This window comes from Seriola lalandi, unplaced genomic scaffold, assembly GCF_002814215.2.
Source record: "Seriola lalandi dorsalis isolate HSWRI2012SDOR001 ecotype SW California unplaced genomic scaffold, Sedor1 jcf7180002053122, whole genome shotgun sequence".
Lineage (NCBI taxonomy): Eukaryota > Metazoa > Chordata > Actinopteri > Carangiformes > Carangidae > Seriola > Seriola lalandi.
Genome location: NW_019523675.1, coordinates 82,819 through 107,138, shown reverse-complemented (window position 1 = coordinate 107,138; position 24,320 = coordinate 82,819). Strand labels below are relative to the sequence as shown.

General features: G+C 50.2%; 1 protein-coding gene across 1 annotated transcript in view; it reads right to left on the bottom strand.

The window, feature by feature from the left end:
* The window catches only part of LOC111651030 (titin-like), a 126,495-nt gene that overhangs the window by 34,864 nt on the left and 67,311 nt on the right, over nt 1-24,320 (bottom strand). The window contains exons 53-111 of the mRNA XM_087172542.1: nt 23,858-24,157; nt 23,278-23,580; nt 22,937-23,124; nt 22,620-22,734; nt 22,152-22,439; nt 21,876-22,027; nt 21,453-21,600; nt 21,073-21,372; nt 20,651-20,938; nt 20,262-20,558; nt 19,883-20,069; nt 19,670-19,785; nt 19,281-19,580; nt 18,669-18,968; nt 18,480-18,585; nt 17,857-18,359; nt 17,597-17,750; nt 17,348-17,472; nt 17,128-17,246; nt 16,859-17,039; nt 16,330-16,632; nt 15,603-16,121; nt 15,014-15,316; nt 14,643-14,799; nt 14,368-14,510; nt 14,115-14,233; nt 13,845-14,022; nt 13,443-13,727; nt 13,048-13,341; nt 12,619-12,918; nt 12,204-12,512; nt 11,884-12,110; nt 11,467-11,781; nt 11,006-11,120; nt 10,598-10,906; nt 10,341-10,522; nt 10,065-10,194; nt 9,815-9,966; nt 9,481-9,628; nt 9,175-9,395; nt 8,699-8,795; nt 8,283-8,579; nt 7,868-8,167; nt 7,392-7,706; nt 7,025-7,248; nt 6,103-6,253; nt 5,727-6,008; nt 4,961-5,263; nt 4,570-4,875; nt 4,178-4,459; nt 3,797-3,984; nt 3,050-3,161; nt 2,799-2,937; nt 2,291-2,454; nt 2,051-2,202; nt 1,787-1,943; nt 1,387-1,668; nt 972-1,271; nt 404-697 (exon numbers count right to left, since the gene is read on the bottom strand). Of these exons, the coding sequence (XP_087028668.1) occupies nt 404-697; nt 972-1,271; nt 1,387-1,668; nt 1,787-1,943; nt 2,051-2,202; nt 2,291-2,454; nt 2,799-2,937; nt 3,050-3,161; nt 3,797-3,984; nt 4,178-4,459; nt 4,570-4,875; nt 4,961-5,263; nt 5,727-6,008; nt 6,103-6,253; nt 7,025-7,248; nt 7,392-7,706; nt 7,868-8,167; nt 8,283-8,579; nt 8,699-8,795; nt 9,175-9,395; nt 9,481-9,628; nt 9,815-9,966; nt 10,065-10,194; nt 10,341-10,522; nt 10,598-10,906; nt 11,006-11,120; nt 11,467-11,781; nt 11,884-12,110; nt 12,204-12,512; nt 12,619-12,918; nt 13,048-13,341; nt 13,443-13,727; nt 13,845-14,022; nt 14,115-14,233; nt 14,368-14,510; nt 14,643-14,799; nt 15,014-15,316; nt 15,603-16,121; nt 16,330-16,632; nt 16,859-17,039; nt 17,128-17,246; nt 17,348-17,472; nt 17,597-17,750; nt 17,857-18,359; nt 18,480-18,585; nt 18,669-18,968; nt 19,281-19,580; nt 19,670-19,785; nt 19,883-20,069; nt 20,262-20,558; nt 20,651-20,938; nt 21,073-21,372; nt 21,453-21,600; nt 21,876-22,027; nt 22,152-22,439; nt 22,620-22,734; nt 22,937-23,124; nt 23,278-23,580; nt 23,858-24,157 (13,524 nt within the window). The remainder of the gene's footprint in view (nt 1-403; nt 698-971; nt 1,272-1,386; nt 1,669-1,786; nt 1,944-2,050; nt 2,203-2,290; nt 2,455-2,798; nt 2,938-3,049; nt 3,162-3,796; nt 3,985-4,177; nt 4,460-4,569; nt 4,876-4,960; nt 5,264-5,726; nt 6,009-6,102; nt 6,254-7,024; nt 7,249-7,391; nt 7,707-7,867; nt 8,168-8,282; nt 8,580-8,698; nt 8,796-9,174; nt 9,396-9,480; nt 9,629-9,814; nt 9,967-10,064; nt 10,195-10,340; nt 10,523-10,597; nt 10,907-11,005; nt 11,121-11,466; nt 11,782-11,883; nt 12,111-12,203; nt 12,513-12,618; nt 12,919-13,047; nt 13,342-13,442; nt 13,728-13,844; nt 14,023-14,114; nt 14,234-14,367; nt 14,511-14,642; nt 14,800-15,013; nt 15,317-15,602; nt 16,122-16,329; nt 16,633-16,858; nt 17,040-17,127; nt 17,247-17,347; nt 17,473-17,596; nt 17,751-17,856; nt 18,360-18,479; nt 18,586-18,668; nt 18,969-19,280; nt 19,581-19,669; nt 19,786-19,882; nt 20,070-20,261; nt 20,559-20,650; nt 20,939-21,072; nt 21,373-21,452; nt 21,601-21,875; nt 22,028-22,151; nt 22,440-22,619; nt 22,735-22,936; nt 23,125-23,277; nt 23,581-23,857; nt 24,158-24,320) is intronic.

Here is a 24,320-nt window from a genome sequence, read left to right as displayed (position 1 = left end):
GTTGCAAATCTGAAAAGCTGTTAAATAAACATATGATTAAAGGCATTTGAACAAAGTTAAGTGGAATTTTTCCATTATTCAAAATTTTCACGCCAATATTTTCCCTTTTATTGCAAATAAATATCGGCTCCAAATATCGGTTATCGGCCTCCTTGACTACTAATAATCGGTATCGGTATCGGCCCTGAAAAAACCATATCGGTCGATCTCTAATATATATAGTGCCCAAAAAAGAATCAATATTAACTGACCTATGATTCACCAGAAAGTCAACAAGATAAAACACAAGAAGAGCTACACAAACACTGTGACTGTGAACCTGTACATCAAAAGTGAAAAACTCTAAATGAATTCTGTTTGATTCAGTGCCAAATCGTTGTCATGGTTTCATCTCGTATCTCACCCAGTTTCTCATGGCAGAGGATCGGCACGGTGGTGTCAGGTCTGCTGAGGCCGATGGCATTCTCGGCCCTCACTCTGAAGCGGTATGTCTTTCCTTCCTCCAGGCCGGTCACGTGACTCTCGGGGATGCTGACGGTCTTCCACTCGTCCCACTCCTTCTCTCCTTCTTCCTGATACTCAACCAGGAAGCCTGTGATATCGCTTCCTCCGTTGCGGTCAGGCCAGTTCCAGACCAACCACACCTCGGTCTTGTCCACGTCGACGTGGTGCAAATCTTTGGGGGGACCAGGAGGGACTGAAACACAGATTTAGGGTTCAACCAGTGAGTTTAACTCCAGATTCTTTGGTCCCTGAGGAGATTGATCTCAATTTGATTTTACAACAAATGAAAACGACAAACTAAGAAAATACTTTCACCCAGTGGCAAAGCCAGTTATGTGCACTGAAACATTCTCCATTTTGTCTCTATAACTTTATAAGTTATAGAGTTCCTCCTCTGTGTGATTCTTTCTTCTACAGAATAATCCACATTAATCAGTTGATTAAGTCTTGACTGTTCTGTTACTCACAGAGCGGGTTCATGGCCTTGATGGCCTTTGGCGTCTCCACATATTCGCTGCGGCCGTACTGGTTCTCAGCGGCAACTCTGAACACGTAGGACGTTCCCTCCATCAGGTGCTTCAGCATCATGCTGCGTTTCTTGGATGTGGAGCAGACGGGGACCCACTGAGTGGATGCTGTGTCCTTCTTCTCCACCACAAAGTTTGTAATGCGAGTGCCACCGTTGTCCTCCGGGTCCTTCCAGGACAGGTAGGCGGAGTCGCTCCTGATGTCAGACACCCGGAGGTGCTGGATGGGACCAGGTTTGTCTGAGGGAAATGTCACAAATGTGTCACATCAATGATCATTCTCTTTCAGCTGCTCAGAGTAAAAACAAATCACATTCATGTATTCAAGCTCATATTTGTTTTGTGCAGATCTTACCGAGGACCAGCACGGTGCACGTGACGGTCTTGGATCCGGCTGGGTTCTCCACAGTTAGGGTGTAGTCTCCACAGTCACCACGGTTACAGAACCTCATCTCCAGCTTAGTGCCAGCCTGGTTGGTCTCGATGTCGGCCCTGGTGGGAACCTCAGCATCATTCTTCTTCCAGGTAACCGTGGGGAACGGGATGCCTTTGATGGCGGCCATCAGAGTAATGTGAGTGCCGGCCATGGCCTTTACCTCCCGGGTCATTCCAGCATCCAGAATCAACTCTGGGGGCTCTGAGGGGGTGAAGAGGAAGGACATCAGTAAATGAATTAATTAGTGAGAATTACTGGTCGTTATCATTGTAATATCACGTTTTAATGGATGTGGAGTCGGAGTTAAACTACGACTGACCAAGTCTGTCCTGGGCTCTGACTGGCTCCCTTGCATTAGCCGGATCAGACTCTCCGGCAGCGTTGACGGCCATGACTCTGAAGCGGTAAAGAGAACCTTCATCCAGGCCTATCACCTTAAACTTGGTCTCCTGGCAGGAGTCTGGAGTCTGGTTCACCTGAGAACAGCAGAAGAAGAAGAGCTCAATGACACATTTCACTCAGAGATTAAGAAGACGCAGTTCAAAGATTGTGGGGTCTTTAAAAGTGGTGAACCCTAACCCACCTTCTGCCACTCCTCCTCTCCAGCCTTTTGGAACTCCAGCAGGTATCCGAAGATCTTTCCTCTGCCGGTGTCGGTGGGCGGCTCCCAGGACAGAGTCACTGATTCCTTGGTGTGATCGATGGCCCGGAACTTCACCGGTGGACTGGGTTTCACTGCGGCAGAAGAGAGGAAGGACTTCCTGTAGTTTGTTTATACCGTAACATGAATAAAATGCAGTGGCGTTGTAAGAGGTGAACATACCGATGGGGTCTTTGGCGAAGACGGGTTTGGAGGGTGGGCTCGGGTCTCCGGCTCCCACCACGTTCTCAGCGCTGACTCTGAACTCGTACTCACAACCTTTCAACAGCTCGGTCACCCAGTACTCCACCTTGGGATAGATCCTCTCTGTGTTGCAGCGAACCCACCTGGACGAAGAAAAAGTTCCTCTGTTAGCCTTGAGAAACGTTCAATATTTAACGTTTTACTGGGTTCATAAGGAGGAAGATGAAGGCTGGAATTTGTAGCAACATGTAGCAACTTAACTAACCTGATATGAGGTGTATCAAATAAAACTAAGCTATAATTTTCTTAAAATGTCTTGTTTTCCTAAAAATAAACAAAGTTGATATTTTAATGTCTTTTTCTCTACACTCAATGTTCCAGGTTTTTTGCTTCACGTCAAGTTGTGATGGAGGCAGAGAGAAGCTAACACTGGGGGTGTACCTTCCCCCTCCACACTGCAGCGGTCTCTAATGTGTGTGTTGTATACCTGTTGGCCATGGTCTCCTTCCTCTCCACGATGTAGCCTGTGATTGGTTTTCCTCCGTCGGCAGGAGGCTCCCAGCTGATGAGGGCGGAGTCGTGGTAAACCTCCTTCACTGTGGGCTGTTTGGGGGCGTCAGGCACCTCTGTGATGGAAACACAAACACTCTGATTAGAGGGCGAGGGGGCGCTTCATCTTTACCGCAGATATGTACAAACATCTCTGAATGTTCTGTCAGTGAGTTCGTCTGGACTTACTGAAGACGTCTCTGGCCTTGGTCTCTGCAGACAGGAGGGGGTCGCTGATGCCGTAGATGTTCTGAGCCATGATCCTGATGATGTATTCACGACCCTCGATCAGCTTCGGTACCTGAAGCAGGAAAAGGCAGGAGGAAGACGTCAATACTAAAGAGTTACCGTCCAGATTTTTTTTTGGAGAAACTGAGATGTAACTATAAAACTATCACGTACTGAAAGCTGACATCGAATATCTCGTCAGATTCTGAATCTTAACAGCACGACTATCTATATCTATGTATGTGATAATAAATCATTAAAATACAACCACTCACTGCCCCTGTCGTCTGTACTGATTTTAGTCTCATATTAAACCAGTGTCCATTGGATTTTTACCTATTTTTAGACCTAAAATCTGAATTATATTTTATCATAATCCATGTAAATATTTATGGTTAATGAGCCCATTGATTCATTGAGGTAATTTCTAAATTGCTGATGAATGGAATGATGAATTCTTTATTATTATTATTTTCTCCTTTGTCATTTCCTGATCCGTCATAAATAATGTACCTGTTGTATGAATAGGGGATAAATAAAGTATCTATCTATTTTCATGTGGAAAACAAACACAATAAAAGGGAAGAATGATGAAAGTCTAACCTTCGTAAACTCACTGTTGCACCTGAGATCTTTAGGGTTTATTATAACTCACATACTGAACAGATCTCAGTCCTCAGGTGATGAATAATTTAACTTCCTCCTCACCTTGCAAGTCGTCCTAGTGCAGGACGAGGTGACGGGCATCCACAGGTCTCTGTTGGTGTCTCTCTTCTCAATGATGTAGTTGGAGATGGCGCAGCCTCCGTCGTCCAGAGGAGGGTTCCAGGAGATCACCATGTAGTTCCTGTAGACCTCATTGAACACCACAGGGCCCTCTGGTGGCTGAGGGCGGTCTGACAGGAGGAAGCATTCACAGGTGACTCTGGGTTCGCTTAAAAAAAAAATTTTCTCTTTTTTTTCTTTACATTGGAATTTTAAAACCTGAGACGCCATGTGACAGATTAATGGCGTGAGCTCAGCTGTCAAACCTGTTTTCTGTAAAGCTTTGAGCTGTGAACGTCGTCATGTGGATGAGCAGCGACTCACCGACCACAGTGATGGTGCAGATTCCTGTGCGAGCTCCGGCGGCGTTCTCCACGCTGACGCAGTAGCACCCGCTGTGCTCTCTCTTGGCCTTGCCGATGTTGAGGCTGAGGTGGCGGGCGGTGCTGTGGAGGCCGATCTCCTCATCCGCCTTCAGCTCCTCGTCGTTCTTCTTCCAGGTGATGGCCGGGGTCGGTTTGCCGCTGTAGCGTCCCGATAGCGTGCAGCTGTCTCCCACCTTCACCATCATCTTGTCCCTGAAGTCCAGGTCCAGGTTGGGTGGTTCTGAGGGATGAAGGGGACAAAACCCACGTTTATTATAACTGAAAGAATTCTTCACTGTTGTTAATAAAGCTGTTGATGTAGTAACATTGTTGTCATGTTGCGTCACTCACCAAGCTCGTCCTTGCACTGCACAGGTTTGGTGGCGAAGGACGGTTTGCCCTGTCCCACCTGGTTGAGAGCGGAGACTCTGAACTCGTGGCTCGAGCCGTCCTTCAGCCCGGTCAGTGTGAACTTCCTGTCCATCAGCTTGTCCTCGCCGCCTACGCGTGTGAAGTTGTCACGGCCGACCATACGGGACTCCAGGACGTATGCGGTCACCTCGGCGCCTCCGTCATACTTGGGCGGTCTCCAGGCAACAGAGATGGAGTCCTTGGTAACGGCGGTAATGATCAGATCCTCTGGACGCTCTGGAACGGCTGGGATGGAGACACAAACTCAAATGTGAGACAAAGTAAAGCACATTTCCTGTATTGCTACAGTTTTGGATCTTTTCAGACTTACAGATGGGGTCTTTGATAAGAACCATCCTGTCGGTCTCAATGAACGGTCCCATGCCGATGATGTTCTCGGCTGCGATCCTAAAGAAGTAACCCTTGCCGTCGATGAGCCCCTGAACCACAGCGTTGTTCCTCGTCACAGTGTAGGACACCGAGGTCCAGCCCATGCGGTCCGACTCCCTCTTCTCGATGATGTAGTTGGTGATCGTCGAGCCACCGTCGTCCTCGGGGGAGTACCAGGTCAGCTTGCAGGAGTCGGTGGTCAGATTCTCGCCGGCGAAGGGAAGACCTACTGGTCCTGGGACGTCTGGAAGGAGGAGCAGAGCGCCAGGGAGTCAGAGACAGGAAACATAGCATTGTATGAAGCTAGAGGGAATCACGAGGCCTGGGAGCTCTAATCTTTACGTCTTTTATTTTACATTATTTGGTTCAATCCATGGGATATCGCAGCTTGGGGAAGAGAACTTATTTAAACCTGGGGTAGACAAATCCTTGCTGCACACCTCTGTTACTGAAGTGGCATTGAGTACTTGCCAAGAAAACTATGGCAGAGATCCTGTTCAACCTTTTACATGTTGGAAACACAGTCATCAAATGCCATTAAAATTAAAATGAATGTTCTCATCTACACAATTCACACATTTCAGGACAAACAGGACTTTGACTCCAGTGAAGGATCTGGACTCTTCCTCCTCCACTGGTTGAGGATATGAATGTAAATATGTAAATATTTATACAGCCTATCGTCAGATGTGGGCGGGCTGACTCACCCAGGACCTCGACAATGACGGCCTTCTTCCTCTCTCCGCCCTCGTTCTTGGCGCTCAGTGTGTAAATGCCCTGGTGCTGGCGTCTGCAGTTCTTGATGACCAGCGAGTTGGAGATGCCCGTCGTCTCCACCACGGCCTCTTTGGGCACCTCGCCGTCGTCTCTGCACCAGGTGATCTGCGGGGCAGGTTTACCAGACACGTAGGCAATGATGCGGATGGTGCCGCCAGCGTGGACCACGATCTTCTCCTTCACGGAGGCGTCCAGGTCCATCTCAGGAGGAACTGGATGACAGGGTGACAATGTGTTATGAATAAAATGTTCTCAAAGTTTGATCATCAGAAACACTTCTTGCTTTGTTTGGTGGGTCAGTCGTACTTGTTCTGTCTTTGACCTCAATCAGCTCCGACACCAGTCCCGGGTCTCCCACTCCGGCGGCGTTCACGGCTCGGACTCTGAAGCGGTAAAGACCGCCTTCCTTCAGACCATCCACCACGAACTTGGTTCCTCTGATCTCTGTGTCCTTTGCCTGGAGACAGATGAGAGGACAGCACTCAACGACACTGAGGAGCTTTACTGTTGGAGATGGAGGACTGTTATCGATCATCAGAGCAGTTGGTCAACTGATGCTCTGAGGACGGCCTCTTATATGAAATATACATACTATACATGAAGCTGTACATATTTTCACTGCCTTGGTGGAATGCTATGACTTTTAGAAGGGATTTAGGTAACCATAGCGACCAAAGTTGTGAAAAATATCCCATAGAAAATGAATGGGAAGCTGCCATGAAATGAATCAAACCCACCTCTCTTTGGAGCCACATTACTTGGTCAAACTTTAATACAGAAACACGGTTGAAACTTTAAACAGGTCGTAAGACTTCAGTCTTTATTGGACTCAATCTGTGTTTCAGTAGCTGTTACGGTTTTTAAGAAATGGCAGTTTATGTTTTATACGTTTTTTTCCAGCCATTTAAGATTTTATAATGGGTGTGTATTGGGCGGAATATTCCGGGCTCGAGTGAGTCACATGACCGTCACATGCCCCTCACTCTAACTGCCACCTCTGAAAATGTTCCCTGAACAAAAACTCTGGAATTTAGGAGGTTATTTATACGACTCCATCCATTCATACATTCTTCCTTTCTCCTCTGTCTCGTCCCAAAGCTCCACCCCCTTTTTCTCTTCTACTTCTTTCCTCTGATTTGTTCCGATTTCATCTGAACTGAATGAAAACCATCACAGCTGGAATCTGGATTAAGAAACGCTGAAATGTCAGAGTGTGAGCTGTTTTTACCTTCTCCCATCCTTCGTCACCCTCAGGCTCCTTCTCTTCCTCAGCGTCGCTAAGCAACAGCCTCCTCTGAGCCTTCTTCTCCTCCTCCTCCTTGTTCACCTCCTTGAACTCCACGATGTAGCCGGTGACCTTTGACCCTCCATCCAGTGTGGGAGGGATCCACTCCAGCTCCACCGTCGACCTGGTCCAGTCTGTCACCTTGGGAGTGGGCGGGCCAGGGGGCTCTGCACAGACACAGGTACACATATAAACATTCTGATGAGGTCTGCTCTGATTGGCTGGTCTAGAGACAGGGAGGTGTGGCCAGCTCTTTAAAGAGTAAAGAGTTGAATAATGACATGAAACAGAGAAAACATGTCTTTCTTACTGATGGGGTCTCTGCAGAGTACAGGGTCAGAGGGCACGCTGGGCAGACCGCAGCCGGCGGCGTTGACGGCGATTACCCTGAACTGGTACATGGCGCCCTCCATCAAGCCGGTGACGTCCCAGTTGTTGCCCAGCGGCAGCGCGCGGATCGGGTCGCGGGTGACGCGGGTCCAGCGCTTGGAGGTGGTCTCCTTCTTCTCCACGATGTAGCCGGTGATGGAGGAGCCGCCATCGTACTTAGGCTCATCCCAGTTGACGGTCATTGACTCCAGACACACGTCGGTCACAGTCGGTTTCTCACACTGACCCGGGACGGCTGCAAGAGGACAGGACAGTCATCAATAATCAGTCAATAAAATCAATAAAACAACACTTATATTCTGATCTCAGTACAAGTGGCTCATTAAGAACTAAGGTGTGTTAATCGCATCTCTTCTTCTGCTCTGAGCTGATGACGAAGGACTGATCTGAACTTACTGAAGAGGTTTCTGGCCTTTTCCGGCTCGCTGACCAGCGGAGGCCCGACTCCAAACTTGTTCTGGGCCATGACTCTGAACTCATACTCGTGGTTCTCCGTCAGACGGGTCACCACGTAGGCGCACTCCTTGGGGTCTGTGGAGACGTGGACCCAGGACTTCCTGTTCTCCTCGCGCTTCTCCACCACATAGTTGGTGATCTTGGATCCACCGTCGTCTGTGGGAGGGCTCCAGGCCAGGCCGATCCTCTCCGCAAACACCTCTGTGAATTTGAGTGGTCCGACAGGTGGGCCGGGGGGTCCTGCAGAGGGGGAGGGGGGACAAATATATTGAGGATTCTTTCTGGATAAATCACCTTAACCATGATTGATGATCAAGAAATGCTGAGACGGTTTGTTGATGTCTGCGTATCTCACCCAGCACTGAGAGCTTGATGTCCTTGGTGACGGTGCCCAGGCTGTTGCTGGCTGTCAGGCTGTAGAGGGCGCTGTCGTGCCTGCTGGCCTGCTGGATCAGCAGTGTACACTTGTCGTGGGTCACCAGTTTGTTCATGTGCTGGTCGTACTGGACGGCGGCCTTCTCTTCGGGTTTGGCCACGCTGGCCTTGTGCCAGGTGAGTGTGGGGAATGGACAGCCGCTCACCTTTGCCACGATGCTGACGTCGCAGCCCTCCTCGCCCTCCATGGCCTCACGCAGCACGATGGTGGGAGCACCTGAAGGGAATGAGAGGCTTCATGAAAGTGGTCTGCAGCTTTAAGCTTTAACAGATGCTCATGAGCCACTGGTCAACAGCAATGTCAAGGTGTTTGAGGGGCTGAGACCTGTCACTCACATGTCTGATCCTTGATGACCATGGGTCCAACGGTGGCGGAGGGTCGGCTGGGTCCAGCTGCGTTCACGGCTTTTACTCTGAACTCGTATTCTCCTCCCTGCAGATCAACGACATCATCACCATCACCATCATCATCATCATCATCACCATCACCGTCATCATCATCATCACCATAATCACCATCATCATCATCACCGTCATCATCATCATCATCACAATAATCACCATCATCATCATCACCACCATCATCATCATCATCATCATTATCATCATCATCATCACCATTATCATCATCATCATCACCGCCATCATTATCATCATCATCATCATCATCATCATCATCATCATGCTGCAGCTCCACTGGTTTAACAGTTTTTTTTGTGTTTCCTCAAACACATCGACTAAACACAGGCTGTATAGACATGTAAGCCCCGCCCCCTGTAAGTGAAGGCAGGAAGTAGTAAAGTGGGACCGACCTCCTTCAGGTCCTCCACCACGAAGGTGAGATCCTCCACGTCTCTCTTGTTGCACTGTTTCCAGGTCTCCTTCTCCTTGCCGCTGGTGTCCCAGCTCAAACGCTCGATGATGTAATGCTTTACCGGAGAGCCGCCGTTGTTTTTGGGAGGCTCCCAGCTCAGGGTGACGGTGGTCTTCGTCACCAGGTTGACCTTCAGCTTGGTAGGGGGGTCGGGGGGGTCTGAGGGAAGAGGAGTTAAGATTAGCATTAGAACAGTTCCAGTGAGGTTTGGCAGTTGATGCTGTGTCAGTGGGTTTGTCCTCACAGATGGGGTCTCTGGCCCGGGCGGGCTCGGTGGTGACGGTGAACGGACCAAATCCAAGTCTGTTCTCGGCCCTGACCCTGAACAGGTAGTCCTGACCCTCCAGCAGACCGGGGACCACAAAAGCCTGGCTGGCACAGGCCGCATTCACCTGATGACAAATCAACCAATTCATCAGTTAATTGGCCCCAATGAACTCAACTGACTCCTGTGACTGTGAAAACACGTGATGATAAGTTTGTCTTTCCTGGAAGTTGATGTTTTCTTTTTCTTGCAAACTCATCTTTAACTAAAATAATATGTTTCCTAAAATAAAAAGCGACGGAGGGTGGTTTACCTTGGTCCAGGCCTTATCAGTGACACTCTTCTTCTCGATGAAGTAGCTCTTAATTCTCTCTCCTCCGTCATTGTCTGGAAGTTTCCAGATCAGCCTCATAGTAGCCCGAGTTATGTCAGTAACCCTCAGATCCTTTGGAGGTCCAGGGACGTCTGTACGCAGGACAAAACAGTTAGACATCCGAGAACAACAGAACGTACTGACACTGTTCTGCGGAGGAGGTTCTTAGGGTTGAGGTCTGTGGACATACCGAGGACGTTGACTCTGACGTTGATGTGTTTCTGTCCGGACTTGTTCTTGGCCGTGATGGTGTAGCGTCCGGAGTGGCTCCTCAGACTTACAGGGATGGTCACGATGGACTTGGTGTCTGTGGACTCAACCTACAAACACAGAGACAGAATGAGACTAAGATCCACAAACTATGAAAATAAGATAATAGAAAATCTATATCTAAAATGCTTCTTTAAAAAATTGTTGTGAAGAAGAAGAGATGAGATGGAAGAAGTGGAGTGTGTTGTTGTCTCACCTCGGAGTCCACGGGCAGTGTGTGCAATTTGTTCTTTTTGTGTGACTTGGCCTTGCCATCAAAGTCCCAGGTCACCTTGGGAACAGGGCGACCCTTGATGGTGGCAGGAATCTTGATTGGATCTCCAGCACGGATGACCAGCAGGTCATCGGCCATGACGTCGAGGGTGATGGAAGGAGGAACTGTGAAGTGGAAACATCAGTGAAGGACAGAGACACACACACAGGAAGACTTTTATTTATTGTAGTGAGACTTACGCTGGATATCCTCAATCAGGACCTCGCTGGTGCGGGGGCTGGGGTCGGACTCGCCGATGTCATTGACAGCGATGATCCTGAAGCGGTAGCGTTTCAGCTCACGGAGGGTGGGCACGGTGAACTCAGTGGTGGGGTGAAGGGTTTCGGGATCGTTCACCCTCACCCACTCAGATGTGCCCTCATCCTGGATCTGGATGATGTAGCCCTTGATGGGGCTTCCTCCGTCCTTCTCTGGTGGTTTCCAGGACAACGTGACGTTGTGCTTTGTCTTGTCAGCCACCTCAGGAGCAGCAGGCATGCCCGGAGGAGCTTGAGGAGAAAGCAAAGTCATCATTCATCCGTCTGTTTCAGGAAGGACTGTGGTGAATCAATATCAAACTTATTTATTATTCCATGTTGTTTACTCACTCAGTGGATCAACAGCAAAGGCGGAGTCGGACGGTGCACTGAATGGTCCAATTCCTGCTGAATTGCTGGCAGCAACTCTGAACTCATACTCTGTTCCTTCGAACAGACGAGTCACCTGGAAGACACAAGGACACAAGACACTGACTACCAAGCAACAAGATGTGTCTTGTGACTGTTCTGAAGGTCTGTAAAGGATCCACTCAAAGGTCTGTGATGGACTGGAGGCCCCAGACCATCCTGAAGGTCTGTTCCAAACCTTTCTAAAGGTTTGTGAAGGACCTTTCTAACGGTCTGAGATAGGCCTATCCAAAGGTCAGCGACAAGCCACCCTGAAGGTCTCGGGTGTGTTTGGGTTTACCCTGAGGTTCTACTTTGGTACATAGGAGGGTGATAAAAGTTGGATTCATATGCAGACTCCATTGAGAATCTTTACACACTGAAATGAGGCCCCAGCAGCTCACCTGGTACTCCCAGCCTTTCATGCCCCTCTTGGTGACTGGCATCTTGTTGACTCTGGCCCAGTAGCCTGTGCCTTTCTCTCTCTTCTCCAGCCAGTAGCCAATGATCATGGAGCCACCGTTATCCCTGGGAGGCTCCCAGGTCAGGGTCATGGAGGTTTTGGAGTACTCTGCGATGGTTGGTTTCTCTGGTGGGCCAGGGAGGCCGAAGGGGTCTGTGATCTGGACCTCCTCTGTGGTACATGGGTCAGATTTACCGTAGCGGTTCTCAGCTCGGACTCGGAACATGTAGGTCTTGTTGGTCTCCAGATTCCACATCTGCAGGAGAGTAACGTGGTGTCACCATGAATCAAACAGGACTTTAAGGACCTGTGAAAACCTGATATTATTATCACTGTTGTTTTTGCTATGAGGACATACCCCGTATTTCTTCTCAATGATGCTGTTGGTGACCTCCACCCACTGTGGTTCAGGTGGGGCTTCCTCTCCCTCCTCCAGCTCTGGTTCCTCTGTTACCACATCCTTCCTTTCAACAATGTAGTTGGTGAGTTCGCTGCCACCGTCGTCAAGTGGTGGATCCCATGTCAGGTAGCAGGACTCTGCCTTGATGTTGGACACCGTCACATTCCTGGGTGGAAGTGGTCGGTCTGAGGGAAGAACATGGGGTCAGAAGACTAATTCATTCCTGCACTCATTCCTACACAGTCTTCTATTTTAGTCAGTGGCGTGTTTCCACTCACCCAGCACCATGACAGTGATGGTGTGCTTGGCTGAGCCCATGTTGTTGGAGGCGGTCACAGTGTAGCTGCCGCGGTCCCTCCTGTTGGATGCTGGGATGGACAGTACAGTCTTGCAGTTCATCCTGCCGGTCACCTCCGTCTCCATCAGCAGAGTCTCGGTGGGCTTCTCTATCACCAAGTCGTCCTTGGACCACTCAACCTTAGGGATGGGAAGTCCCAGGACGTCGGCTGGGATCTCGATGGGTTCACCCTTCTTCACGGTGATGCAGTCACCCTTGAAGTGCTTCAGCATGTGGACCTCAGGAGCCACTGAGAGGGACGGGTTGGGGACAAATGAAGTTAGCACACAAATAAACACACTAGAGTAAACCATTAACATCCTAATAGGAGGGTTAGGGGTTTCACTCTGCCTTACCTTCATCATCCTGGATGACCACAGTGAGTGGGATGGATGGCTCACTCTCTCCGATGAGGTTGGCACACTTGATCCTGAACTCATACAACCAGGCCTCATCCAGGCCCTCCACAGTCATGGTCATGTTGGGACAGATCTCGGTGTTGCAGGGCTCGAAGGCCTGCTGGTCCTGTCTCTTCTTCTCAACAAAGTAGCCGATGACCGGGCTGCCACCGTCGTTACGAGGAGGCTTCCAGGCAAGTGTGATGGAGTTCTTGGTGCGCTCAGTGTAATGGAACTTCTCAGGGTACGATGGAGGACCTGCAGAACCACCACAGCAACGACGACTTCAAAAACAAATCTACTTTTCAACCAAGACCACATCATCATCATCATCATCATCAGGTGACAAGAACTAATTTAAGCTTTCATTTCTGAATCAGTACTCACCCTGTGGGTCCACAGCCTTGATGGGCCCCAGCTCAACTGGCGGTCCCAGGCCATACTTGTTCTTGGCAATGACGCGGAACATGTACTCCTGTCCCTCCATGATGCCCACGCACTCGCACTTGGATGAGGCGGTTTCAACGGGTTGCCTCCATGTGTGCATCTTGGCGTCTTTTCGCTCCACAATGAAGCCGGTCAGGTCGCTGCCTCCGTCGTCCACGGGATCGTCCCAGTTCAGGAAAATCATCTTACGAGTGACGACGACGGGTTTCAGGTCTGTGACGGGTCCGGGGACGTCTGAGGAAAAAACAATGTTAGTGTTCATTTTTACTTCGTAGCATCGACTTAACTGTCGACTTTTATCGAGTTCTGCCCTGACCTCCTGGACTCCCACTTACCCATGACCTCCACTCTGGTCCAAGCAGACTTGGTACCGCTGGGGTTGCAAGCGGAGATCTGGTATTTGCCACAGTCCTTCCTCTGGACGTTCTTGATTGAAACGATGCTGTCGTTGCCCTCAGTGAGGATCTCCACCCTGTCTTTGTCAGGTTTAGCGTCGTCCTTGGTCCAGGTGATGGTCGGGTAGGGTTTACCTGTGACTGTAGCAGGTACACGGAGAGTCTCTCCAGCTCTGATGACCACGCCATTCTTGACGGACAGGTCCAGTTCAATCACAGGTATCTCTGAGGAGGCCAAGCAGCAACCAGGAAACAAAATTTACATCAACACATGCGACCTGATTAAATCCCAGTTTCAGAGTCTTTTTTATTTTATTTCTTGTTTCGTTTTGTTTGTCTGACCTGCTGGATTCCTGACGAACACTGACTCTGTGAATCCTGGTGTTCCCTCTCCAGCAGCGTTGCAGGCGATGACTCTGACCAGGTACTTGGCTCCCTCTCGGACTCCATAGACAGTGAATGCGCGGGTCTTCCAGGGGCGCTCTGTAGACCTACCCCAGTCCTTGGTACCAGCCATGGCCTGAAAAACACCACAGAACCAAGAGGATCAGTCTGAACTGAAACCAAAACACTTTGTTCTTTATTTTATTTGCACGAATGCAACAGTCTGACCTTATCCACATGGTATCCCAGGATCTCCCCTCCACCGTTGTCAGCAGGAGGGTCCCACTCCACGTCGATGGAGTGGTCGGTGGTCGCCACCACTCGGGCGACTGGAGGTCCAGGAGGTACTGCAGGGTCACAAAGAAACACAGAGGGGTCATGTTCATTCTGACGCTGCCTGTTTCCATGGACATGAGTGTAACGTTCATGACTCTCATTGTTCGAGCTTCTATGTACATTACTCCCACAGATGATTACGTACGGATCGGAGCATGGGCCGTCTTGGGTTCGGAGGGGATGCTGAACTTTCCTGGGCCGGCCTGGTTTTCAGCGGCGACCCTGAAGATGTATGTCAGCCCCTCCAGCAGACCCACAACGTCCAGCTCAGTGTCGGGGACGAGGTTCCTGAAGAGCAGGACAGTGAGGAGCGCATTCAGAAAACACAGCACAAAGGTTTTTGGTAAAATTATATCGACATGTTTTGACCTTTCTTCACATCAGCCGATCAAAACAGGAGCAGTCGCTGTGTTTCCTCACCTGTTCACACGTGCCCAGTGGGAGCTGTTGATCTCACGACGCTCCACCCAGTATCCCAGGATGGGGCTGCCGTTGTCATTTGGCTCATTCCAGGTGACCAGCATGCTGTTGGCTGTGATGTCTTCAATCTGTGGCTTATCAGGCGCCTCAGGAGGTTCTGAGGAGGACGAAGGGGCGGGACAGAAAAAACTGAGTGACGCTCATTTTACTGTATTTACATAATTGTATGATAACTATCATTATAAGCTGACAAAAAGAATGTTTGACATGTCTTTTAAACCTCTACTAAAACATCTTTGACATGTAAAGAACACGAGATTTACACGCTTCGCTACTATCATGACCAGGAGGAAGAATAAATGATGTCATACCGAAGGGATTCTTGGCGATGAGTGGTTTGGAGATGCAGGGAGGACCGGCGCCGAACTTGTTCTCGGCCACGACCCTGAAGATGTATTCCTTCTTCTCGATGAGTTTGGGCACCAGGTAGCGGCATCCTCTCAGCGTGGAGGTGACGCTGCTCCAGCCGAACTCCAGCTTGGAGTTGTCCTTCTTCTCCAGAGTGTAGTTGAGGATCTCGCTGCCGCCATCGTCCAGAGGTGGATCCCACTTGCAGATCACAGAGTTCTTCCTCACCTCCTCGAATCTGAAGTTCACAGGAGGACCGGGAGTATCTGAGGACAGAGGAAATGATGTCAGCCTTTAATATGTCTGAGGATATATAATATAAACATGCACACATGTCAAACTATTTCTTCTTCTCTAAAAAGTCCATTACTTAATCTGTTAAAGGTGTAGAGCAGGTGTAGAAAATGTGTGATTCGTGAACTGAACAGGTTCTGGGGCAGATCCAGAACACACCGGAGAGACATCTGGACTACCTGGTCTGAGATTCTGATGAAAACTATTTGTGATTAGTGAGTGTAAATAAACGGGAACAGGACAGAACACAATTCTCACCAAGCACGTTGACCTCGCAGGTTGCTGAGGCGATGCCATGATCGTTCTCCACCTTCACCATGTAGATGCCGTGGTCGGCGCGGTACGAGTCCGTGATGACGACGGAGGACGTGCCCCTGTGGCTGTTGTCGATGGCGAGACGCTCGTTAATCGTCGGGTAGTCGAACTCCTCCAGCTCCGGCTCTGCAGCCTCCTCCTCCTTCTTCTCCTCCTTCTCTTCTCCTTCTTTCTTCTCTTCTCCTTCCTTCGCCTCACCCTCCTTCTTCTCCTCTTTCTTCTCGGCTTCTCCCTCCTTCTTCTCTTCCTCCTTCTTCTCCTCTTCCTTCTTCTCCACCTTCTTCTTCAGGGGCCTCTCGGGCCTCTTGCGGAGCGGCTCTGGGCGGATCACCTGGTTGTTCCAGTACCAGGTGATCTGAGGGTAGGGCGAGCCAGAGATGTTGGCGTCCAAGAGGATCTCACAGCCTCGCTTCACGCTGAGACCGGACTGCAGACTGCCGCTGAGGAAAACTTTCGGAGCGTCTGAGAGAACAGAGACAGAAATCAACATCTACAGCATCTCTCCAGTTTTAAGACGGAGCTCGGCAGCTGTTTCTAGTCTCTATGCTAAGCTAAGCTAACCAGCTACTAACCAGAGCTTTATATTGAGCGTAAACCTGCCTTAGCTTGCCCTCCCTTACATTGAGACTGTAAAACTACAGTGGTCGTCAGGAGATGACTTCATCCTTACCAACAGCGTTTGAGGCCTTGACGAACGGCGTGTTGCGCGATGGCTCACTGACCCCAGCTGCGTTCTCGGCCTTGACTCTGAAGGTGTAGTTCTTGCCCTCGGTCAGTCCCCTGACGGTGTAGGACACGACGGGCACCAGGAAGTCGTTGCACCTCTCCCACTTGTCCTCACCCTTCTGCTGCTTCTCCAGGATGTAGCCCATGATCTTGGCGCCGCCGTCGTACATGGGAGGCTTCCAGGTCAGGGTGACGGTGCTGGATGTGGGATTGTGGGTCTCCACATCCACGGGGGGGTCGGGAGCATCTGAGGAGAGAGACAGATTTCAGTTAGAAATCTATGAGTTTAAGTAAACATCAGAGGAATGAAATCCTCTGATCAACGCCGTCAGAAATGTTTCAAAACTTGATTTCATCGTCAGAATTTTAAAAGTTTTACTAAAACTGAACCAATTTGATTCTAGACAACTAAATGAATTCATCTCTAAACCCAGGCTGAGGTAACCATGACAACGAGTAATGGTTGTTCATACGTTTCTGGTCCTCTGCGATGACCGGGTTGCGGAGCTCGATGAACTCTCCTCCTCCGATTTTGTTGACGGCCTGGACTCTGAAGTAGTACTCTCCGTTGGGGATGAGGTCTTTGATGTTCCAGCTCACCTTGTTCTCTCCAGACATCATGTTGACGTACGTCCTCCTGCCGGCCTCACGCCGCTGCAGAAACAGACAGATTCAAATGAACCAGCTCTGATTTAAAGCCATCATCACAGCTCAGAGATAAACACACTCCTTCATCTCTGACCTGCAGGACGTAGTGAATGATCGGGGTGCCGCCGTCATAGTCTGGAGGATCCCAAGACACTTTACAGGAGCTCTTTGTGATCTCAGAGGCCACAATCTCCTTACAGGGACCAGGAAGTCCTGAAGACAGAGACACAGAGACGTGAAAACATGATCCGCTGCTCGGAGTCACAGACACTGATGTCTTCGTGATGAGATGAAAGCGGTGAGTGACTCAGTACCGATGACTTTGACGTTGATGGTGGCGCTGGCGGCTCCCAGTTTGTTCTCCAGAGTCACTTTGTAGACTCCTGCGTCAGCGTGAAGGCTGCTCTCAACTTCTAGGTGACAGGAAGTATACTCCTTCCTGTGGAGCACAAACAATCCCATCAGCCACTGCTGCTACTGTAAGAGAACAACGGGCCACACAAGACGAAGACGAAGACAACCTGAATCTGGCTCCAAACTCAGACAGAAATCGTCGCACTGACCTGAAGCCGAGGCGCTCGTCGGCCTTCAGCTCCTTGCCGTCTTTGTGCCAGGTGATTCTGGGGGAGGGGACGGCTCTGAAGGGAACAGGGATGTGCATCTTCTCTGTTTCCACGACGACCAGGTCCAGAGTCTGGAACTCCAGCATTGGGTTACCTGGAAACACAATCAAAAAATCTTGGTCATCCTCCTGTTCCTGTCAGGTTGATGAGTGACTGAACTTTGCAGTGGAACCTTTCAGGACAGTGTTGGACGTTCTTACAGTCAGACTCTTTGGCGAAGACGTTCTCGGATATGTCGGAGGGCTCGCTCACTCCGATGGCGTTGATGGCCCTCACTCTCAGGATGTACTCCTTCTCGGGGACCACGCCCTCCTCCACGCGGAACTTCAGCTCCTTCACTGGACGAGAGTTGACCCTCATCCACTTCTCTGTTCCGGCCTCGCACATCTCAATGTGGTAGCCGGTGATGGGGCAGCCGCCATCTCTCTGCGGAGGTTTCCAGGCGATGGACAGGAAGTCCCGGCTGGCTCCGGTGACGTGCAGCTCGATGGGCGGTGACGGGACACCAGTTGGGTCTTCGATGGTGAGGATCTCGGTGGGTTCGCTCGGATGTCCGATGCCGGCCTCATTCTCGGCTCGGACCAGGAACTGGACCTCAGTTCCCTCGATGACGTCTGTCACTCGGTACTTACAGTCCGGACCTGAAGTCTTCCCGCATTTAACCCAGCGAGTTCCGAGCTTCTCCTTCTTCTCAATGGAATACCTGGGGGGCGGAGTCAAGGAAAGGTGAACACACCTTCATACTGTAACACTGCTGACTTTCATCATGAGGATTAATGGCTCGTAACTGTTGAGTTATTTAATGTTAAAGTCTGTTGAATACCTGAGGATGGGTCGTCCACCATCATTTTTAGGCGCCTCCCACTGAAGGTCCACGTATCTCTTGGACACAGCGATGACGGCGAGGGCGTACGGTGGCCCAGGAGTGGCTGTAACGGAAAAAAAAAATCATTTGTCAGCAGTAAATTAAAAGAATTCATGTGTTCAACACTAAAACTCCTCTGTAACTTACTGAAAGTGTCTTTGGCCAGCACGGAGTCCTCCAGCTCGCAGAACGGTCCGAGGCCCACGGCGTTCTCAGCAGCGACGCGGAACACGTACAGCGACCCTTCGTTGAGCGGAGTCACAGTGTACTTCAGCTCCTTGACTGTGGTGTCCACGGTCTGCCAGCCTTTACGCCTGACGTCACGCTTCTCCACCACGTAGTTGGTGATGGGGGAGCCGCCGTCGCGCTCGGGCGCCGTCCACTTCAACTCGGCGTTGTTCCTGCTGATGTTGACGACGTCCAACCAGCGAGGAGCCGAAGGAGGGTCTGAGGAGATTAAGACAAAAACTTCATCACGCTCGTCGGTTTGACATGGTGAGTCTTTACTGCTCATTTGTTGATTACGTCGACAGAGTGAGTGAGTTTGAGCTTTCACATGCGGTTTACAACATCATGGCGTGGGCCGACAAAACAGTAAGATTTTGGTAAAAAGTATGTAATTATAAAATATATACATATATATAAATTATGTTTTTAAATATTTTAAAATGACCTTTGAAAACATTCAAGCTGTTTCTTTAAGGGGGTGGGTCACCAACATTTTGTATTAGATCATGAGTCTGTGTCTGTTGTTCTTACTGAGTCTCTCCTTGCAGAGCACCGGGTCGCTTGGTTCGCTGGGCTCGCTCTCTCCGGCCACGTTCACGGCCCGCACCCTGAACGAATACTCCTGCTTTTCCATCAGGCCCTTCAGGAAGTGCTCCAGGACGTTGATGTTCTCCGCCACGCGGATCCAGTCCATGGTGCCGCTCTTCAGCATCTCAATGACGTAGCCATCAATCTTGGCTCCGCCATCGTGCTCTGGCTTGGTCCACATCAGGAAGCAGGAAGTCTTGGCCACGTCCTTCACCGTAGGTTTACCAGGAGGCCATGGAGGATCTGGAAGAAGAAGGAGCGAGATGTTTGTAACTCTCTGAAAGGATTTTAGACGCTCAGACACTAAAGTGAGAGGGTGAATGTCTTTGTACCGATTGGATCCTTGACGAGGATCGGGTCTGTCTCTTTGCTGGGTTTTCCAGTTCCGGCCAGATTCTCAGCCAGGACTCTGAACTTGTACTTCTTCCTGGTGGGAAGACCTTTGACTCTGCAGAGGAGAACATGTCACATCAACACGCTAAAATCCAGCAGAGCTCAGTGTTACACTCACTTTGACCAGCAGACAGTGGAACAGCTGGACTCACCTGTAGTTGGTGTCTTTGATGGGCAGTTTGTTGCACCTGATCCACTTGTCGTGGTCAGGTTCGTATCTCTCCACCCAGTATCCTGTGATGGGGCTTCCTCCATCCTCATCAGGCTCGTACCAGGTCAGGGTCAGCGAGTCCTTGGCGATGTCCGAACCCTCCAACTTATAAGGAGCTCCGGGAGTATCTGAGGGCGAGACAAGAGGGGTGAGGTTCATCCCAGCAGACCTGAACCACATGATGATCCTCTTTGTACACAAAGAACTGTATCTGACAAATAACGGACCTGTGTCCCTGAAACCTGAGACGGACCCGACTGTTAAAGAAAAAGAAACCAAATTTAAGCACCAAACATCAGTCCTACGGTCAGGTGACCTACCGAAGGGGTATCTGGCGATGATGGGCAGGTGCTCAGCTGGTGGGCCAACACCAAACTGGTTCTCAGCGAAGACTCTGAAGATGTACTCCTTGAACTTGACCAGATCCACGGCTTTGTACGTGGTATGTTTAATGGTGGATGACAGCCGGTGCCAGATCTCGCTGTCGGTTGCACGGCGCTCGACAATGTAGTTGGTGACTCTGGAGCCACCGTCGTCGCGCGGAGGATTCCAGGCCAGGAAGCAGGTCTCGTTAGTGATCTCGGAGATGTCGAAGGCGGCGGGAGGACCGGGCTTATCTGTGTGAAGAAATTGTATTTAACATTGAATTAACCCGAAACTTAAGAAGTCTTTATTCCCTATATTGTCTCCGTTTGTTAAGAGGTCTGACCGAGGATGTTGACGTCGACGGTGGCGGTGGCACGGCCGCTGCTGTTGGTGGCTTCGATGATGTAGGTGGAGCTGTCATCTCTCTTGGTTTTGGCAATGGTGACGGTGGAGTGTCCCGGCTTGGTGTCAATGGTCACCCTGTCGTCCGGTTTCAGGACCAGGTCGGCCTTGGTCCACTTCACCCGGGGCTCGGGTTTACCCGTCACCTCAGCGGGGAGTTCGATCTTGCTGCCGGCCTTGGCAGTCAGACCGGCCAGCAGTTTGGCGTCCAGCTGGATCTCTGGAGGTTCTGTGAGGTCGAAAAGGACGAGGGTCAGTCAGAGGTTTAGAAGATAATTAACAGGAAGACACTACAACTGCAGCTAAAGAATTTTAACCAGAGCAAAGTGAAAAAGTCATTTCAGGTTCAGATGCTCTCGGTACCTTTGGGATCCACAGCCTGGATCTCATCGGTGGCCTTGCAGGGCCGTCCGGCTCCGAGTCGGTTCAGGGCTCGGACTCTGTAGGCGTACCACTGGCCCTCGATCAGACCAGTCACCTGGCACTTCAGCTCAGGCACCATGTCGCCACAGGGCTCCCACTTATCAGTTCCTCTCTGGCAGCGGTCCACGTTGTAGCCGCGGATGCTGCTGCCGCCGTCGTACTTCGGTGGCTCCCAGGTCAGGAAGATGCCACTGGCGGACTTGTCTCTCCACCTCAGGTTCTCTGGAGGGTCGGGGACAGCTGGTGGGGAAACGAGACGGAGTACTTAGAAAGTCCCTTAATTAGCAGTTTGATTAATGAGACATTTGAGTCTGACTCACTGGCGGGAGAGGAGACGTTGACGGGCTCGTCGATGTACGCCGGCTCTCCTGGTCCACACTTGTTGCAGGCGGTGACTCTGAACAGATACTCCTTCCCTTCAACCACGTCGGTGACGGTGAACTCCAGATCCTGGACTCCTGAGGCCACCTGAGAGAGAGTTATTATCGGACATCAAACACTTCCCTTATTTTTTTTTCATCTAAAACTAATACTGATGGTAAAAAACACTGGACAACTCCTTCACACGACTGGTGTCACTGTTACTTAACTTTAAATAAACGTTCGGCCTCATGGAAATCATAAGTGACAGAAAATGTTTCAACATGAGAGTTTTTATAGCAGCTACTGAACTGTACACACGGTGAAAATCTTAAAGCCCCTGAGAGTAAATGACCTGTAACCATCAGATGTTGATGTCGTACCTTGACCCAGGTCTTGCGGGACATGTCCCGTTTTTCCACCTGGTATCCGGTCAGAGGACTTCCTCCGTCGTGCTCGGGAGCCTCCCAGCTCAGGTGGACATGCTGCCGTGTCACCTCCAGGACCTTGAAGTCCTTTGGAGCGCTGGGCGCAGCTGGAGACACAAACACAATGAAACCTCAACAAAACAAGAAGCACTTTTCAACCAGGAAATGTTTGTTCTGTTAAAAGTTAAAAAGTTCTTCAGATCAACATAGAAACAGTTTTTTCTTTTGTACCGATGACGTTGACTTCGATCTCTCCAGAAACGGATGTGACGTCGTTCTCCAGGTGCAGGGTGTAGATGCCTTTGTCCGGGCGGACACTCGGCGTGACCATCAGCTCTGTGAACGTGGACTTGGTCATCAGGGAGACGCGCTCGTCGGCGGTCGTCAGCTCCTTCTCACCAAACGTCCACTTGGCGACGGGGGTCGGGTATCCAGTGATGGGGACTCTGATGGTCAGAGGCTGAGGGACGATCACCTCCAGGCCGTCTTTGAAAGCACTGAGGTCAAAGGTCGGGCCAACTGGAGAGGGATAAGAGAGCATTATGGGAAATTAAACATTAATTGCATTAATTTCTATATTTGGAAGGTCAAAATATCTTGTAATACTAAACATGTTACTAAACTTTGACATGCAATTCACATTAACTGTCACATGACTTCATTGATAATGAAACACATGAAAGGCGTTGACTCTCTCACCGTGCAGGTCGTCAGCCAGGAGAGGTCCGAGGAGGTTGGACGGGTCGGAGACTCCGGCGGCGTTTTCAGCGAACGCTCTGTAGTTGTACTTAGTTCCATATTTCAGACCAGACACCTGAAGTAAAGTCACAGGTAAAACAAAACTGTAACAAAAAACTCATTGTTAAAAATAAAATAACAATCAATAAAGTCCTGCTGGAGGGCTTTTACTGTGAACCAAAACTTCTGATGTAGCCTGACATGCTAACTGAGCCGCTCTGTGACAAGAAACAGGAAACAGGAAACAGGAAACAGGAAACAAGATTTCTTGTTCGTACCTTGTAGAAGAGGTCGGGGCAGAGGCGGGCGTTGCAGCGGAGCCACTTGTCGCTACCGTCCTCGCAGCGCTCGATGATGTACCCAGTGATCATGCTGCCTCCGTTCCTCAGAGGAGTCTCCCAGGTGAGCTGCACCGAGTTCTTGTTCTGGTCCTGCCAGGACAGGTTCAGAGGGGGACTGGGACGCTCTGCAGTGGACAGACAGACACAAGCATTACTTTATTGTCTCTTATGTTTGTGTTGAACTCGAAACATCTGAACTTAACCACGCGTCTCTAACTTCCTGTACATGAACACACGACCGCCCTGAGCTGTGCGAACCCTCCCTCAGTCTAACATACCGATGGGGTCCATGATCTTGACGGGCTGGGAGGCGGCGCTGGGCTTGCCGACGCCGGCTTTGTTCTCTGCCTTGACTCTGAAGATGTACTCTTTGTTCTCAATGACGTCGTTGATGATGGCGCTGAGTTCGTCGGCCTTGGTCACCTGGACGGGCGACCACTTCACCGACGTGCGGTCACGCAGCTCCACTATGTAGGAGGTGATGGGAGAGCCTCCGTCCGACTCGGGAGGCTCCCAGGAGACGGTGCAGCCAAACTTGGTGACGTTCCCCACGATGACGTTGAGAGGAGCCTCAGGGACGTCTGAAGACAACAACAGCAGATAAACATTTACAGTCATATCTCTGTTCAACACTTTGTTTAACTCCATTTTATAGTGACAGATAATTTAGAAATGAGACATTTCTATGTCACAACACCGTTTATGTGTTTTTACGTTTTTAAAAGGGATGTAAAGGTCAGATTCAGGACCATCGCAGTTTGAGTAAATATGTACTTCCTGTGTTTAGAGTAAATATGTATTTCCTGTGTATTGCCTGTGTAGAGCAGATTAAACGTATCAACACAAAGTCGTTCTCACCAAACTTGTTCTTGGCCTGTACGGGTTTGTCGGTATCTACGTTGGGTCCGCTGCCGACCCGGTTCCGGGCGCAGACCCTGAACAGGTACATGGAGTCCCTCTGGAGGCCGGTCACTGTGTACTCGGGACTGTCGATGTGGTCGGTGGCCAGCGTCCAGGTCTTACGCTTCACATCGCGTCTCTCCACCACGTAGCCGATGACCTTGCTACCGCCGTCGCTCTCGGGCTCCTCCCATGCCAGGCTGACCTCGCCGTCGGCGGTGTCCACCACCTGCAGGTTCTTCACGGGTCCCGGGACATCTGGGGAAAAAAAGCAGAAGATCGTCAGGATGACATAAAGAACACAGGAACAGGTAAAGATACATTTATTGTCAGAACAGTGAGGAATGGATCCTAATAACGTAAGAAGCAGAGTTAGTTATGGACACTCATATGATTGGGGGCATTCTGGGTATTTTTGGGC